The 18,781-nt window shown below is 36.0% G+C and overlaps 2 protein-coding genes across 2 annotated transcripts in view; one reads left to right on the forward strand and one right to left on the reverse strand.

The window, feature by feature from the left end:
* The first annotated feature begins 10,722 nt into the window (after window positions 1-10,722).
* The window catches only part of LOC105195869, an 88,922-nt gene continuing 80,863 nt past the window's right edge, over window positions 10,723-18,781 (forward strand). The window contains exon 1 of the mRNA XM_039452066.1: window positions 10,723-11,085. The gene's annotated coding sequence lies outside the window, so the exon portion shown is untranslated. The remainder of the gene's footprint in view (window positions 11,086-18,781) is intronic.
* Window positions 14,923-18,405, reverse strand: LOC105195860 (pre-rRNA 2'-O-ribose RNA methyltransferase FTSJ3). The gene is made up of 6 exons (XM_011161477.3): window positions 18,190-18,405; window positions 17,586-18,049; window positions 16,540-17,461; window positions 15,988-16,401; window positions 15,366-15,747; window positions 14,923-15,295 (listed from the first exon to the last, which is right to left on the reverse strand). The coding sequence occupies exons 1-6, from the start codon at window positions 18,254-18,256 to the stop codon at window positions 15,043-15,045; spliced, it is 2,502 nt and encodes an 833-aa protein (XP_011159779.2). The 5' UTR covers window positions 18,257-18,405; the 3' UTR covers window positions 14,923-15,042.

The following is an 18,781-nucleotide window of genomic DNA, read 5'->3' on the forward strand; positions in this document are numbered from 1 at the left end:
CATTTTTTACACTTCTCCATTTAGCACCTTTCACTCCGATATGCTGAGACATCGAGAGATCACGCGGCGAATACGATTATTTAAATAACAGCTGCATCACGATCGAATGGCGCTTGATTGTACTCTCACTTTCTCTGCGATATTGCCATCGACCCGGTTTCCGACGACACAATTTGTTCTGCCAAATGGGAAAGTGAACGTTACCACGAACATCGTTGCTTTTATGTTTGTCTGTGCGAGAGAAATTCTTTCTAAGGAGTGGCAGAGTCTACCGCGGCTCCATATGCGATACCGCAACGAGAATAAATACTATGGGGAATTACTACATACAGAGTTTCATACGGTAATTATTAATCGTTTGTAATATTTTTTTATAAATTAAACAAGATTGTCAGTCCTTGATCCCTTAAATTGATTTATGAGCAATAAACGTGAAGGTACAAAAGAAAAATATTTCAAGGAAAAATATTTCAAAGAACCCTTTGAAATTAACATTAACCCGTGAAACTACATCAACCTTCAAGTAAGGTCAAATCAATATAGCAGGGACGACTTCGCATTACTATACATTGACGAATGTCTTGCGATATTTTCACTTTTACGAGGTCGTTCTGAGTATGGCGCTCGCGTGCCACTTCGCACATGTCGGTCACAGGTTTATGCACTCACGATTGTTGATGCAGGGTCCACCAAATGGTATCAATAATTGATAATAATTACGAGTGATTCGTATTATTACAACCGGACATAACTTTTACGGACCACTAAAGAAAACGTGAGTTAAATAAAACATCTACAATTTTTTGTGCGTCCAAAATTTGTTTCTGTTAATATAATTGCAATAATTTATAAACCTATCAAAAATCTATTTAAAAAAGTTATGAATTATAATTCGAAAAACATGCTAAAAAGATAATATATTAACAGTAATCAGAAAATATAGATTGTACATTGATATTTCTTCATTTTCTGCTATAATCAAAATTCAATGAAAGCAGATAATCAATATCTCCAATATATAAGATATAACAAGTACAATATGATTAATCATGAATTGATATTATACTTTACTGTCATTTATCATTCATTTTCACCCTTGCTTTCAACGGTGGATAATATAAATCCTACATATCAATGTATTTTCCATCAACTCCATTGGTACTGCAACCAAAGAAAGTTATAGGCGATCGTTAATCGCTGTAATCGGATGATCATTAATATCAGTCCACCTTCGTGATGTCGTTTTGAGTCTGCCGCTGCCGCGGCGCTTACTATATCCCGGAAATAGCTTTCACTTTCTCCTCACCGCTTCGACCAGTTAACTTTCCCTGCTGCGACGCTGATATCGGTTGCCACCAACGAGTCCGGATGAGCGGACGTACGCACGCATGCTCTTGTAGATCGGGAAAGGGGAAAAAGAATCGGGTTTCTGGGTCGTTCGATGGGACAAAGAGCTCTACCTATCTCTTTCGCACTTATGATGATTCGTGAACCCATCATGAACTCAAGCACACTTTTACTAACTGCGCTTGTTTTCCAAATGGGAAAAATTAAACCACTTTCTATCATTAATATTATACGCGATTTAGGTAAGCAGGAAATACTACGCTGATTATAACTAGCAAATATATAGTGAAATAGTCAATCAATTAAATATTTTGTCAATGTAACCAAAACTAATTTTATTTTTCTAAATATTTAGTAAGTATTATCAAATCTGGTATAAGTTACTAAATATTCAGAAAAGCAAAATTATTTTTGGTTACATTGACCAAATATTTAATTGATATTATTTCACTATACATTTGGTAGTTATTACCAGTCTTTTTTCTCAGTGTACTATGTTCTGAAACAGAATACATTTTGAAACTACAAAGCCGTAATAATTCGAAATACCAATAAATTAAAAATTTCTCATTTTTTTCTAGCAACCTATTTATCTAAAGAAAAACTTTACTTAACGATTCAGAGAGTATATTCTAAACTATAAAGAGAGATATTCCAAACTATATTCTAAACTGTACATAAATATACAATAAATGTACAATTTACATCATGGAGTATATTACAAGATGATATTATATCAGCAAAAATCTCTAAAAAAAATCTATAAAAAAGTGTTCTTTACGGATTTTCTTCGATCACGAGATATTCTGGATATATGTGGCATCGCCCTCTCTCGAAGAGCGAAAGGAGTCGAGAAAGTGGAACACGGCCAATGGCCTGCTAACCCGCTGACATACATTTCTCGCTTGCCTCAATGAAAGTGAAAAGAATAACTCTTTTACCATAGATTTGCGTTCTACCATAGACTCACAAAATAAAATTCACAAGCAGAAAATACTTGACGCAAATTGCTGCACATTTATCGTCATGACAAATGTAAAAATTTCACCATAACTCAGAGGAGTAGATATATAGAAACGCAACTGAATGCTGCCCGATCTTGAGTACAACGTAACCATCATTTATTATAAAAGCCAAGAAGTTACAATTTTCCCAGGGAAACTTTCAAGACTTTTACAAATTATCAGGTAGCTAATTCACTTTCTAAAGAAATACAGTGACCGTTCTGAACTTTTCTGAAATGGTAACTATACACTTGAAATGTGTAACCGCAAGGTAGGTTCAACAACTGTGTGCAAATTGAGAGAACTATTTCGAAACGTCATCCTGGGGTTTTTATGTCTTTCGTAAACATCTGTCCAACTTTCGACAAAACAACAAATAGATTTTAAAGAATAAAAATTATCACCGTTCTCTAGTAAACTGAACGATACGGACTAATTGTTTTAAAGAAACACGATGTGTACAAATCATCGCAGATTACATGAATAGTTCTACGAATAATTTTAGAAGCCGTGAGAAGATAACAAAGAATAGCGTGAAATTCTACTTGGTTCACTCTCTCCTTGTGTTAGTAAAACTTTCGATATCCTTGACGGTTTTACTTTTAAAGCATGGACATAGATGAGCTTTGGCCTCCGCTTTGTTCGTGATCATCTATAAACCATTTTGCTGTAAGGCATGCATGTAAAACTACTCTTTCTTCTAAAAATGTTATTGCGAAAGATGTAATCTCCGTAATAACAATAGTTTCAACTCACAAGAGAACACAAATCTCCTTGAAAATATATCACGGAAATATATTCATGAATTATAAGAATGGAATTATAAAGTAACATGGATCCAAGGAAAAGTTCACATTCTCTCAATATTCAAGATGCGAGGTTACTCGGTAAAACAATTCGTAAGATTAGCATTTCTGTAAACATTTATACAAATTGCTCTCACATTATTTTTTACACGTGTTCTTGAAAGCTCGCCGCTTGTTTTAATTATGCTTTATGTGCGATACGAAAATGCGGCTGTATGACAAACAGGCAGTGCTGTGTTTAAAACAGTCCGCATTTCTACACGAACTTCTTAGAAATTCTCGTATACCGTGAACGCGTGATGTCGCCAATTCTTCCGGAATAGTGGGCATTTCCGTAGCGTACTTCAACCGCGTGATTTTAGACGATGACGACTACTATTAATATAGCGACTCAATGTGAAATCGGCCTTGGATATGTATATACTCGGAAAGAAAATGTAATCACGAAATACGTAACAAATCTCGCAAAGATCATATCGATCGATATAACACTAAGAAAATGTTCCGTTTGCACGCCACTTTACAGACAAAAATAACGTTAAGCATACTTATAAAAACAATATTTTCTAATCAGGTAATTAATTCTAATTAAATCAATTTCCTAAAAATCGTTAAAAAAAGTTTTTTTAAATTATTTAAGACATATGTAAGAACGGCAAAACTGTAAATTAAGTTATCATTATGAAAGTCGTAAAGAAGTTAGCATCATTGAATGAAAAGGTTGGACAGCAGTAAGGACTGCCTACCTTTTAGTTCATTGGTCGTAACGCGAACTAAGGAAATACTGACCGTACCCTAACCGTGCTGATTTGTACTTTTGACAGTTATGCAATTTACGAAAAAATGTTAGGGAACCATGTATCCTAATTCTTTTTAAAGCCGCAGCTCCTTAGTGTCATAATGAAATATTTCAGACTCGAATAGTCGAAGAAGGAAATAATACTTAGGGGACCTTCGAAATCTAATTTTTAAGTCGTTTCGTTTCTTCACTCATAAAAAACATCGCAGTCAGTGTAAAGTATCGTCCCACCCGCCAAGACGAATTAAAATGAATGTGAGATTTACGAGTCGTCAGTAAAAAGCAGATATTTATGTTCGAAATGACTTTTGATGAATTATTGCATTTTTTCACGATTTGATGATTAATACGGCTGCACGAGAAAAACATCTTCCATGTGGCATTGTCAAATAATACATTCATTGTGTTTATCTAAAATACATGAAGAAAGGACAGTCTAAAATTAATTTAAACTTTAACTAGATTATGATCTTAAAGGAAATATCATGTAAAGCTCTTTATTCATCTGCTATTTTAATTATATATGAGTTTCTTGGAACTCTGTTGCAGAAAGTTAAAGTTCGCAAGTGTACTTAAGATTCTTCTTGCTAAATGCACCATAATATAGTTTGGCTATATTCCCAACAAGACACGAGATTAAATCTAAACTCCGTGCATGAATAGTATACACAATAAGTCTAATTAGAGTAAATCGGCTTAATGTATCATTCGTATATTGCACATCGCAACGATAATACGAGTGACATATACGTGCGTTGATGCGCCCACGTGGGATAGGTATAGATGTAGCCTCGAGATTTCAGGTCGATAGCCGTGACGTCAGTGGTTCGCGCAGGCGAGAGAGAGAAGCGACGTGATGAAGAGAGAAGCGAAAGAAGTGATGAAGTTCAAGGTTACCGCGCTCGAATGCACGTCCCACGCGGAAAATAGGAAAAGAGGGCGAATGGATTTTCCAGGTCCAAGGAAAAACGTCAACGCCTAGAAGGGACGGGCTATATCCGGAATGGAGCTTATTAGAAGGAATTACGCTTTTAAAGGGGCGCGTCTTTTGACGATAAAATTGATAAAATCTTGTTTATTGATCATGAAGTAAGATCAAGTCGGAAAAGTTTGAGGTTTGAGAAAATAAAGGGAAAAATTATTTTCCGAATAAGTAATTAGAAAAATATTTACATCAGTTGATAGAAAATAAAATAAAATTTATCGATTAATCGACGACAATATTTTGATTACAAGTAGATTGCCATATGTTAATTTTTTGATGAATAGGCATTTCGTAAAAAAATATTTTGACACGTTATTACTGCACAATAATTCACTGACTACGCAGAATAATGACGAGGATGGTCACCGATACGTAACGGATGACACGTGGCAGATTGCGTTGAAAACACGATATCGCCTTCGTAATATAGCGAGCAATTTGGATATACAACGCAATAGGTATCGCTTACCCAGGCAACGCAAAGTCTAAAATGAGGTCATAAGACATCTTTAAAATGTCTAAGAGACACATTGCAAAAGTAATCTTAAAGAAGTTTTATGATCTAATTTTATACTTTGTGTTGCCTGGGTATCGAAATGTCCCGAATATGTCAAAAATATTAATTAAATCTCTCATCAAATTTTTCACGATATGTTCATTGATAAAAGTAAGGAGCTACGCACAATATATAAATAGAAAAGCAAATATAGGCCGGCATTCATAGTCGTAAATAATTTTCAATCTTTGATTAAAAATACAAATAATTACAGATTCATTCATACGTTCATTCATTTTTTCCTCTCAATCAAAGATTGAAAATTATTTGCGATTATGAATACCGGCCATAGAGAAATGAGAGAGAATAAGGAACAATTGAATATGTTGACACGAAAAACATTCCACGAAACGTTTCTAATTCAATATATTCAACTGTTTCACTCTCCACGCGTTCCCTGTTCTCTATTCCTTTCATTGTGCGCAGTCCCTAACATTTCATTATTTAGTATTACGATATAATGCAGCAAGCGTAATCGAGCAAAGCTCGATTCTAGCGAAATCATCAGTTTGAGACGGAACTCTGTTGTCTTGATACTCGAGTGCCCTCGAAACGAAATCGTATTTGCGTTGGCACGCCCGGACGTGGCCCGGACATGGCCCGGACTGAGCAGCCTTGAACTTGCTCGCTCCCTTGAACAACTCACCCTCAGCTTCCGACCTTCCACGCTATCCCTTCTCCTATTCTCCCCTACTTAAAACATACATGTCCAGTATTTCACAATAAGCATATTCTTGACAAGCAACGGAAAAAAATGATCGATGTTGCAGAGTACAGACACTCTCTGTATTCTTTTATTTCACGTAGGGGTATATGAAGGCGATCGCAGGGAGTGAAAGATATATTCATCGGTGTTATACATTCTCTACAAATGTGACATCATTTACGAGATCCATTTACCAACCCTAGTATAACTTCCCGTTTTTATCCTCCCATCCACGTTCGTGTCCGGAGTGATAAAACATCGTCCTACCATATGAAAGGGGTTAAATAACGTATCCTACGCCAGGATCCTTAGCAATGTACGAGCCGACCTCGCGTTGCTCTCGGCGAGCAACCGCGTATAACGGGTTTGCCCGTGACCAACGGGGACCTTGGCAGTGGCTCGCGGCGACGGAGGAGCGACGGCAGGGTTGAGCGTCGCGACGCAGACGTCGAGTGCGCGCGCAGTTCGCTCGATGCACTCGGAGGTCGCGTTCACGCGCGCCGGGAGCGACAACCTTGACCTTATACCACGGCCCGGTGACGAACAAGGTCCATCCACTCCTGAACGAATGAAGGTCGGCGGTGCCGCGGCTGGAGGCGGCATAGAGAAGGGAGGGTAGAACAGGGGGGACCTAGCGAAATCCAGCCACTCCGCTCGATCTCCCTCGAGGACGCGTTAACGATCCTCAATTACCGCACCCTCGTCAGCTCCCTCGCCCATTCTATCTTTTTTTCTCTTTCTCGCCAATTTTCTCTCTTTTTCCGCGCTCTCGATCTCTCTTTCTTCCTCGTTCTTGTTATGAACTATTCGTTTCCTCTTTTTTACTTTCCTTTCCCCACTCTTCACCCCACACGAGAGAACTTTTATCGTCTATATAAAAAAACTTGGAGACTATAAAGGGGCACATCAAGTATACCTTCGTAGGTAGGTTGTATTTTTGGCGAAATAAAGAGTGCTTAACAGAGAATTTTTCATTAGGCGCTGTATAGGCGTACCGCTTAAAGATTCGATATTACAAATATCTTTTTAATAAATGGGCCTCAAATTACTAAAATCCACTAATACCAGGTTCAAGTAATTTTTCACATGACATAACGATCGTCTAACATTTTTTCGTTGCATCCATCATTGATACTCTGTGTTTATTTTCACAATTTTACGTAATATGTATTTCAAGTAAATTTAAAATTGTAATATGAATATGATGAAAGTCTTCTTCTAATGTACTGATTACATCGAGGGGAAATTCACAGCCGGCATTGGTGTACAAAATTTCGGCAGTGGACTGCCGAAAAAAGTAGGCAGTGACCTATAATATTGACGGCATTGTCGTCAGTGGTTGGGGAGTGGTGAGCTCACTTCAGAGTCGGTTTTTCGATCATGGAGTTGAGCACAAAAATTTTGAATACTTCGGGAAAGCTTTAGAATTCTTGTGCAGGCATTGGCGTATGATAATGGACACGCGGTAGTGTTCATAATTGCATGGCATTGCCTTAATTTTAATATAGGATTGACGGCATTGTAGGCATTGACTAACAATAAGCATTGTCGGCAGTGTACAAAAATGTCGGCAGTGTTTTACAGCAATGCCAAAAATCGGCATTGGTGTACAAAATTTTGGGTTGTGAATTCCCCCTCGGATTACATTAAATATAGAGCTTTTGCCGTATTGTTTAATCGATAAAGCAAGCTCAAGTAATAATCGTGATTAATACATAAAACAATCACAAATTATTGGCGCATGATTCGATTAATTTGTCTGTAAAACCGATGTGCGAAAAATCATATAAGTAAGGCTCTCCGCACAAAAATATCCGTAACACGTGACATTATGTGAAGTACTGATATTAACACGTAAAAAAAATCTTAACGTAACGCTTAACATTACGATTTTTATTGTACGTTAACATAAGTTTATTGTTACGTACAGATTTAAATTTAAAATCAGTACTTGATATAGCGTATTACAGATATCTTTGCGAAGAGTCTAACACTACGATCGCACGGAGTTTACTTGATGAGACTATGACACGTTTATATTAAAGGAAAACGTATATAATTAAAAAAATATAATTTTTATTCCCCCCTCCTCTTCTCGCCTGACTGCATCCATCTCAATTTGTACGTGTTTAGATAGCAAAAATTATATAGCTTAAAATTGTGAAAGAAATACCTTTTTCTTTAAAAAAATAAGAAAACATTGATATTTAAGTTATTTTCAATCACTTTCTCTCTTATGCACATTTTTACCAATGTAAATTAATTTTAATCTCAGTTTAACTTACTCTTTTTCCAATTCTTAAAACTAATAAAGAAAGATAAAGAGTAATTTAAATTGAGATCAAAGTTAATCTGCATTGGTGAAAATAAGCATTAAAGAATTTAGAATGACTTCGATGAAACTCGAAATAATTTAATCATTTCATTAATTTAATTTAATTTAATTCAATTACAAGAATTATATTTTTAAGAAAATGTCTACAATACACTGAGAGAAAAATTTGTTTTAATGAAAGAAATACATTTTCTTAAAATCATATATTTTAATGCAAGTATTTACTTGTTCTACTTAAGTAAAATATATTTTTTTTTAATATGCAGGCATATTATCTTAATATTACCTTAAGTATATAGTTTTACATTTTTACATTATTTACATTTAAATAATAATTTTACAAATAAGCTAATAATGACTATTTTCCAGCTTTGATACACTGATATACACTATGTACACTGTGTTTTGCTGTGTCAGATTCTTGTTGGAATACAATTAGAGCTCTACAACTTAATTTCTGACAATATTAATGATTGAACAACTTTTTTTTCCTCTATACAATTTAAATTATGTTCATATTAGAAATAAACATAATAAATATGTTAGACATGAAATATTTTAGAAAATTGATGACACTAAGATAAGTTTTACACTCATAATCAGCTTTTTTACAGTGTCGAATAGTGTAACACTATGTCACAGTTGGAACATATTGTGTTAGATTATAACGCTGTATTCAAAGCAGTGTTCCAACTGTGACACAGTGTTACACTGCCCGACACTGTCAAAAGCTAAGTACAAGTATGTAAAATATGTCAGTGACATCAACTTTTCAAAATATTTTATGTTTAACATGTTATAATTATGTTCATTTATAATGTGAATGTAATCTCAGTTGAATAAAGCAAGAAGATTATTGTTCAGTCATTAATATTTCAAAAATTAAATCTAGAGTTTTGTGTTCAAACAAGAAACATACACAATGGAACACAGTGGGTACTTTCCATTTAGTGACAGAAGTCGACACAAGCATCATTTATCTTTTTTTGATATTCAATGAATAGTAAAGGTAGAAGGATGCTTATGTCCACTTGTGTCACTAAATGGAAGGTGCCCATTGTAACGTCTTAGCTGGAAAACAGCTAGACTCGCAGCTAGAATAGCTAGAACAGTTATCAAACTTAATTAAAATTTTCTTAGATTTAAAAAATCTGATTATCTTGAACATAAAAATAATCTAACAGTAAATATTTTCTAGAACTGCAAGAAAAAATTACTTGTTAAGAAATTTTTAACTTGGCTGCAAGTAAATAAGCTATATCCACCGAATAATTTTTTGGTGTTGAACAATTTTTATTTTAAGATATTTTTTCTCTCAGTGTATAAATATAAGCCTCGACATTTTCACATCGAGCAGACATAATAGTGCGTAATAGCGATAATTAGGAATCGCTGTTCGCGGCGTACCTTCCTCATCGCGTCTTTTCTCGTTTCGTTGTTCTCGTGTCGTTGTACTCAAACGAAATTGTGCTCGTTTCTAACCCGCGGTAGCGCACGAAGGGCAGAGAGTAATGCGGAAGCAGGTGAACGATTAATGACGCGAGCATTAGTAGAGATGATATACACTTACCGGCCGATGCACCAATATAACCTCATCATCGCCTCGCCGGCCGCACTATTGTTGTGGGCGTTCGTCCGTTCAAGGATACCATCCAATTAATGCGACACCACGATCGACCACCTCTTTACACACGGCACTCTCAACACTCCACATCACACTCGCGATACGCGCAAACGAGTAAATCGCACGAAACAACGGCGTTTGCACGACACCCCGCGATTCCGATTATGCGACGTTCGCAGCGGCGATAACATTGGCGACTATATATCGTTTCTCAAAATCGGCGACAACCGACCTGCCCGTTGATCACGTCGCTACAAACGATCGCGCGTCTAAAGGAATGTCTAAAGGATGTATTGTACCTCGCCTTATTACTTTGATCTCGTTAGACGCGATCAACACGGCACCAAGCATTTATCCGTTAACTCCAGAAAGTTTCAAAAAGTCTGAAGGACACGGCGACACCTTCAGGCGGGTGGGTGGTATACGGTGGCGCCCAGTGGCGCTAGCCGCCCACACTTCTATTCGCGAGGGGTACCAACCGCGAGTGACGCTCGGTTGCCCTGCAATTTTCTTGTCGTGTAGTTGTCACAAATTTCAAATTTTGTCCCGAAACAGTGTTTGCCTAACGAACGTCGCGAGTGACCGCGCGCGTTGTGATTGCGACGTACGATCTCCGCGTTTCTTTTATTCTACATCCGGAGTGCGTCGTGAGTGACCTGAGCCGCGAGTGCTACGCGAAGTGATGAGTGAGTGCCGCGGCCAGATCGCATAATAATTAACCCGCAAATCTGCCATCAGTCGAGTGATCGTCTTGTCGACGTGCACGGGCGAGCGGGCAATGGCGCTGTTGACAACGGCTTTGTAACCGAGCGTCTCGGAGCATCGATCAAGCCCGTCACGCACTCCCAGGAGGAAGGAAAGCTACGGTGTACCCGGAAGGGACGGCGGCGGCAGTGTCATCGGCGAGGACGACTGAGAGCTCGGTGAGTGAAATATTATATTGCTAATTATCCGCTTGTCTCGTTCGGGCCGACCCGACGCTCATCGCCTGTTGCGTCACAGGGACTTTAGCATTTCCTCGTATCGTGTCGTAACGAGGAAATGTGGAATGCAGGTTTTTCTCGTAGCAAAATGCGACCGGGGGAGGGGGGGGGGGAGGGATTCGGATACAATTGGGGCGATCCACGAATAGATCCATTAAGTAAACTCCTGCTAAGAATAGGCGGGGCGTCCAACATTTTTGAGGGGCCCGTTTCTTTAGAACTCCGCCCTGCAGCTCACGGAGCCGGAGTCTCGAACAAAATAGTCGTAGTCTCGGGCCGATTCCCGCGCGGATTAGAGATGGCGGGAAGTCGAGGTCGCCCCTGACGTAAGCGTCTACCCGCGTGCAGATACACAAATACGCTGACGCCTTTTCGCGTATCGCATTCCAAGAAGCGCGACATCACACATCGCGCCGGGATACACCGCGCGAGGAACGGCAGCGTGTTGCGAGGTCGCAGATCAGTCGCGTGGGATTAGTCGCGATCGACGAGAGCGGCCGACGGAATCGTTCACCTCGCGCGGCTCCGGCTTATTGAATTTATTAACGACGTCGATCGCCGACAACGCGCGATCGCGATCTTTGATGCAAATGCCTGGCGCCGCCGTCGCCGCATGCAAAGTTGCTGGCCTACCTCGATAAACGACCGGTAACAAGTGGGTGTTAGAGCGCTCAGGGTATTTTTACGCTTTTTAAGGCTAAAGCCGATGATATCTTTGCTAGATTTATTTACTTAATATTCAGATATTCAAACGATTTGAAACGACACGTTGAACTAAATACGTAATGTAGATTAAGCAGGAAAAAATCCCTTTTTCTTTGTGTAAATGATCTGGAATAATTTTTACAAGTCACTGTTATTAAATACATATTATTGACTGTTCTGTAATTCATTTATGTCTGAAAATATTGTGTATATATATATTAATCAATATCCTCTGAATAAAAAGCAAGGAGAAATCATGAAAATATTAACTAAGCAGAAAGAGCATATTAAAAAGCTTATTATAATCAAAGTTGGAGAAGTTAATACATTTTTCTAACTAAATTAAGTTAATGTTTTATAAAATTAATTTAGTTACGTTAAAACTTACATGAGCAAAATCTAACTCAATTAAAAGTTACGTTGAAATTAAATTAAGTTAAATTAAAAGTTAGTTTTGAAAAGCATTATTCACATTAAATTAAAAATTTAGAAATTTTTAAGGTTAGATTACAAAACAAAAATTATAATATGCATTATTAAAGAAATTTTTAATATTTTATTTGTAAATTGTGTTTATATGAAATAACAAAGAAATATTATTTTTTTATGTAGGAATGTAATTTTTCTTTTAATTTTTATTTCTTTTACATAGATACATTTTTAATTTATTGTTAGGAAAAAAATAAGCAAACTAAAATTTGTTTCAAAAATAATTATTTAAAGTTAAAAATTAAATCATTTAAAATTAACTAAATTATCAACTTTTTAACTTTGTTATTTAATACTACCCAACTTTGATTATGTAACAATATTTCCAAAAAAATGAAATTAATTGATTAAATGCTTTTGCGGGTTTTCCTTATGATTATAAAATTTGTAAAAAATAGAAAAAAATAAAATATATAATATCCATTATGTAGCAATTTAAAGCAAAACTAACTAATAAATTGTTATCATAAAGTCATTATATTGTGTTTGCTCTTGCAGAATTATTAAAAATGGTTTACATTTCTATTTATTTGTTTATTATATTATATAAATATAAAATTGCACATGAAATATTTTTCAATAAAAATAAACATTTATGGAAACATGATATAAATAATCTAGCCTAATAAATAACTTTTTGTATAAACAGAGATATTAACAGCTTATAAACTTTTTATTTTATTTAAAAAATATTATTTCGAATTTATATAAGTTCTTATAAATCATATTTGATTTTATAACATAAACGATCAGCGAAAAGTGATTTTTTACAAGTCACTGATTATTATTAACTACATTATATGGTATATTTTTGATTGTTTTATAATTTATGAATTTTTAAGGAAATTACGTTTATAGATTAAATCAATCAATTAAATATTAATAAATTTTATCTTCTAAAAAGAGTAAGAAGAAATCATGAAAATATTAAACCGAAGAAGCACATTAAATAACTTATTATAATATTTTCAAAAAAATGAAAAAATCAGTTGATAAAATGCTTTTACATTGGGAGGGATAATTTCAACAAATCAGAAGTATGAATACATGAGTACATGAATACATCATAACAAGTTTTTAATCATACAAATTGAGTCTCGGAATGAAAAAGAGGTATGAATTTTGAATTGGAAAAAAATTTACTATAACGTAAGCTTTATTTTTTCGATGCTGGGGTGTAAAAAACGCCCTAGGCGATTATTCTCAGATTAAACTGTGATTAAACAATCATCATTTCTCTCTTCATGTGCAACTCGATGCAATGCGGAAGATATCACGTATTTACAAGTGCATCAGATACGTCAAATAAATCCGTCGGAAATAAAAGCGAAACATCCGCTTAGGCGTAGGCGAGACGTGTATGTGCGCGCGCTATTTGGGTCGAATTCTTCCTCCCAATATCGGTGTAGTGGCGCGTCAATTTGGTCTTGCAATAAGCGGTCTCTACATTTCGCGGCCTTGACATCGACCGTTGCGAGCTACGCAGTTGTAACAACCAAGTGCATCACCGATATCTGCCACCTACCAGAATGACTAGCGTAATAGCATAAACAACTTCGGCATAACAGGCCTGAATTCGCTGGAGCATCTCATTAGCATTTACCGCGTTAGGGAGAGCGGAGAGAGAACGGTACGGGAATGTGTGTGCGTGTGTACAGAGTTTGATTCAATTACCGCGATCGCGGTATAGAGCAACTCGCGCAATGCGAGCCATCCATATTTTACACAAATTGTGGTGGTCGATGACGAATCTTGGCGCCCGCACACCCACGGTGTGATCGGTTCGATGCTACTTTCGCGAATGACGGTGCATCGACGCCGACGCGCGAAGTGATCTTTATAGATACCGTTGGCCTCGTCCTTGACATCGACCGCAGCGTCCTGACGCTACGCAGGCGGCCCGTGGTTACACCGAGATACCCGATACACGCGGAACAGCCGAGAAAATGTACTCGTGGAGGGGTTTACCCCGTCGGAGGGTATTTAAAGAGGGTATAGGGGACGCGATCTATATCAGAGAACGAATGGGTGGTAGATTTATACGTAGACTGTTTCATAAGATTACGTAAAACTTTTCGGAAGCTTTATCCTCCGACCGATCGGCACGGGAGAGATGTAATAAGCGCGAATAATAGTTCGTGATCTATGAATAGCACTTTTTTTTTCATGATTTCTTTACGCTCTATACGCTAGAGCGCGAGTTGTAACTCACGACTCTGCTAACTACTTGTTCCATCGTTTTATCATGCAGAGAGTCTCGAGTTATTTCTGGTTCTACATCGACATTATGCACAAAACAGAAGTGCCCGAAATAAAACAAGGACAAGTTCGACTAATCTCGTACAACGCGAATAAGATCATATTCCCACTACTATTTATTAACACAGTACATCTCGCGTCGGTTGACTGGTGGACAGAATTGGACGTCTATGTGTAAACAATATCTAAGTGTAGACTGTACTTATCTCTTTACCACTAATTTATGCACGTTCTGCATCAATATTTATTAAACTTCGTCTCCAATAGTCGTGAAAAAAAAACAGAAATGCAAAGCAAAATAGTGGAATAATTTAGAATGAGGAGGAATCTAAAATTTGTATATTGTAATAGAAATATTTATTTACATATTCTATAACTGCATTATGCAAATAAATGCATAGTTCTTATAAATTAAAAATATCTTATAATGTGAAAGTAAAAAGATTATTTACTCTTCCTCTTCATGTTTTTAGGCTTCGCCCTCGGTTTTTTACCACGATTGCCACTTTTCTTCCCACGTCCTTTAGTTTTTTCCTTCGCTTTCGCCGCGCGTAAATCTTTCTTCATTCTCGGATCGACTACTCTATATCGACCTTTCACCCCGGGAGGCCGTACAGCTCGCTTCTGTGCAGTATGTTTCTTTGCTACGATATACGTAACTTGTTTTTTTGGATCCCGCCGAGCCTTCTTGTACAACCTAAATCAAATATTGAATTAGGTTAGTATATTTATTAGGATCACGTTGAACATTTTAAAATCGTACTTACGCTTTAGCTTGTCTGGCCTTCTCCTTGTCACTGATATCTGCATTTTCCATCAATACTTCCACCTTCTTATTGGCCTTCTCTAGTTTGCGCATCGCGCGTTTCTTTTTCCTTGCTTTAGCCTCCATTACTTTCTTAATAGGTCTTACATTCAAGTCCTCCACCCTCTTTTTATATTCATCGGCAAGTTCTTTAGGTACAGGCACTTCCTTCTTCATATGTTTCTCCTCGTCCTTTACAAACCAATCAGGTAATTTCTCGTCGTTAAACGCATATCTATTCCAAGCTGAGTCGATCAAGTCTCTTCGAGATTTTTTACTTTGAATCAGTAACGATCCGAGTGCTAAGTCCTCGGGAGACAATTTTTTTTTCTTCGATTTTTTATCTAATTAAATACAAAAGAACATGTATGTTAATAGAACAAACTGTCAGTAATTATTATTTTCAATCACACAGTAAAACATTGGTTAAACTTTTGCACAGATCTGTACTTTTTAGCTGAATTTTTTGTAGGGTTCATCTTTCTTTTTTTTGTCTCCAATGTGAAAAGAAAAAAAAAAGATGAATCGTGCAGGAAGTTTAACTAAAAAGAGCAGGTCTCATGTAGGCAAATACAATTTTTTACCTGCTTCTTTTGATACTATTTCAAAGCCATGCTGTCCACCGATCTTTTTCGATTTTTTGTCAGGAGCCATCATTTCTTCCACATCGTAATCGGAATTTGAATCATCACTTTCACTGATTTTGCGCTTTTGTTTCTTTTCCTCTACTTTTTCTTGCGTTTTCTCTTCTTCTCCGAGGACATGTCCACCTATTTTCTTGTACTCCTTTATCAGTTTATCTAATTCATAATCTGCATCATCTTCATTCTCTAAATTTTTAAATGCGTCTTTCTCAAACCAAAGTGCTGCCTTGTGAATTCTTTTAGTTTCTTTGTCCCGAAAATCTAGATCAGTTAACAACGGGTTGCTTTCAGGATCTTTAAATTGTTGCTTCTTTTGCGGTTTCTTAGTATTTTCGTCGTCTGAATCGTCCAAACCTATATTGCAATAATAATTTTATAACTTTTGTTACATGGTTAAAACATAAATTAAAAATAAAACATCTCTTTTAGCTGAAAGAAAAAATTATTTAAATAATTGCATAGAAATCAAAATTAATACTTTATGCATTATACCTAGTCCAGATTTTTCGCTGTTTGTATCATCATCCGATACATCAGTATCACTGTTCTCGTTATCTTCTGATTTATAGTACAAACCCTTACTGTCCAAATGACCTGCATCTTTCTCGTAAAAAATCGTTTTCGGTTTAATTTCGTCATCCGAGTCTACATCACTTTCTGCTACGACATCAGGCGTTTGATCTGTAATTTGTTCTAATTGCTCATAGGTTTGAATCTGATTTAATTTAAACAAATTTTCTGCTTCTAATTTAGGTCCCTCGTCGCGCTTATGAATCATTTTCAAATTGAGACGTTCATTCAACTTCTGCCTATCTTTTTTGGTTTTCTTCTTTTTGCGTTTTAATTCTTTTGTTTCTTCTTCTCGGAGTTCGGCGATCTGTTTTTGAATTACCTCATCTTCCAAATCTTCCTCTTCTTCGAGATTAACGGCAGGTGCGGTAGTAATTTCTTCTTCAGTATTTTTCGCTTCATTTGTTTCAGTTTCTGTCTTTTTTAACGCTTTCCACCAATTAATTAGAAGTTTCAAATCTTTTCGTCCAAGTACTTTAATATCTTTACAACATTCCCTAATTTCTTTAGTCGTTTTTTCATGCTTGTCGATAAATTCATCATCTATTACTATTTCGGAAGCATTCTGCAATGCTTCTACGGCATCATCACAGGCAAGAAACTGCTTTGCAGATAATTGGTGATATAATGTGTAATCATTCTCAGGATATCCCTCTACTTTAAGTTTCCTCTTTTCTGGATGAAGAATATTTAATTTGTTCGTAGTTTCTATTTGTAATTCAGAAAAGACGTGCTTTGGATCAAAGAACTTGGGATCTACTTTATCAGGAGCAATATAATATTGACAAACTACAAAAATTTCTGCAGATTCAATACGTGATGCCTGAGGTTTAGTAGCATGTACCTAGAATTAAATTCATAATAGTAAAATAATATATAATAAATAAACATTTCTTAAAATGCACTAAATGATATTAAAGTAATAGACAATAATTGTTTTTAAATGGTATTAATCTAAAATAATATACCTTTTCAAACAATTGTTTTAGCACCCAGATCAATGGATGATAATCCTTAGAACGAAATACTTTTGTTATAAACCAACCACCAGGTCTTAAGAATTGAGTAGCTAATTTAAGAGCTGACAATGTCAAAACAGATTGCTGAAATGCGTCATGTAACCAATTTTTCCCTACATTTGGAGCACCATCGTTCAAAACAACATCAGCCTTCCATGTTTTCAATTCACGTGAAAGAGCTGCTTTACATTTATCTGTCGTAATATCTTCCACAAGACTAAAACATCCTGGGATAGGTTTTATCGGAAATAAATCTACACCAACAACTACCGATGATACAGGCATATTTTGTCTGGCAACTTGCATCCAGCCGCCAGGTGCAGCACATAAATCGATGCATACTCTTGATTTTTGAAGAAATTGAAATTTCCGATTTAATTGAATTAACTTGAAAGCAGCACGTGATCTATAACCTAAATAAAATATTCAATTTTAGTAATTTTTTTGATGATATGATTAAATACTAAACATTTAATTTAAATACTACCGCATTTGAAGTTTTAATACAGCTTTTAATTTAGTAATCAATCAATATGTATAAAAATAATATTACCTGTGTCTTTAGCTAATTGGTAATATTTATCTTTCCTCTGTTTTCCAATCTTCGCTTTTTTCCCCATTTTAACTTACAAAATATTAACTTGAAATATTATCACTTTAATTATTGTCTAACACTTATTAAGCGTGGCCAAGCATGGTTTTCCATCCAATGTGCATAATGTTAGGTTAGGAACATAACCTTGTTTTACTTGACTATAGCTAATGAGTATTGCCAACTTAGCGACGACAAATTACCTTATTTTTGTATATTGGTAATTGGTAGAAACATAAAGTTGTCGAGTGTTTTAATTGGTCTTCGAGTAGGGACTTTAAAACTATCCAGTTAGCAAATAAAACTGCGTTCAAAAACCCCAAGTGTCCATATTTTATCTTTGTTTAGTGGTAAACAAAATAATTGTAATAATTTTTTTCGATGAGTTTTGGAACGTAGCTCATTTATCAACTGATTGAATATAATTAGTATTTACTTATGGATCCAACCATTTACATTTTCCGTTTGACGACCAAAGCTGCATTCTAAAACCCATTGAAAAAAGTGTTGGAACTATTTTGTCCACCACTGTTCATCGAATATTTGACAAGAG

Source organism: Solenopsis invicta, chromosome 7 (assembly GCF_016802725.1).
Source record: "Solenopsis invicta isolate M01_SB chromosome 7, UNIL_Sinv_3.0, whole genome shotgun sequence".
Lineage (NCBI taxonomy): Eukaryota > Metazoa > Arthropoda > Insecta > Hymenoptera > Formicidae > Solenopsis > Solenopsis invicta.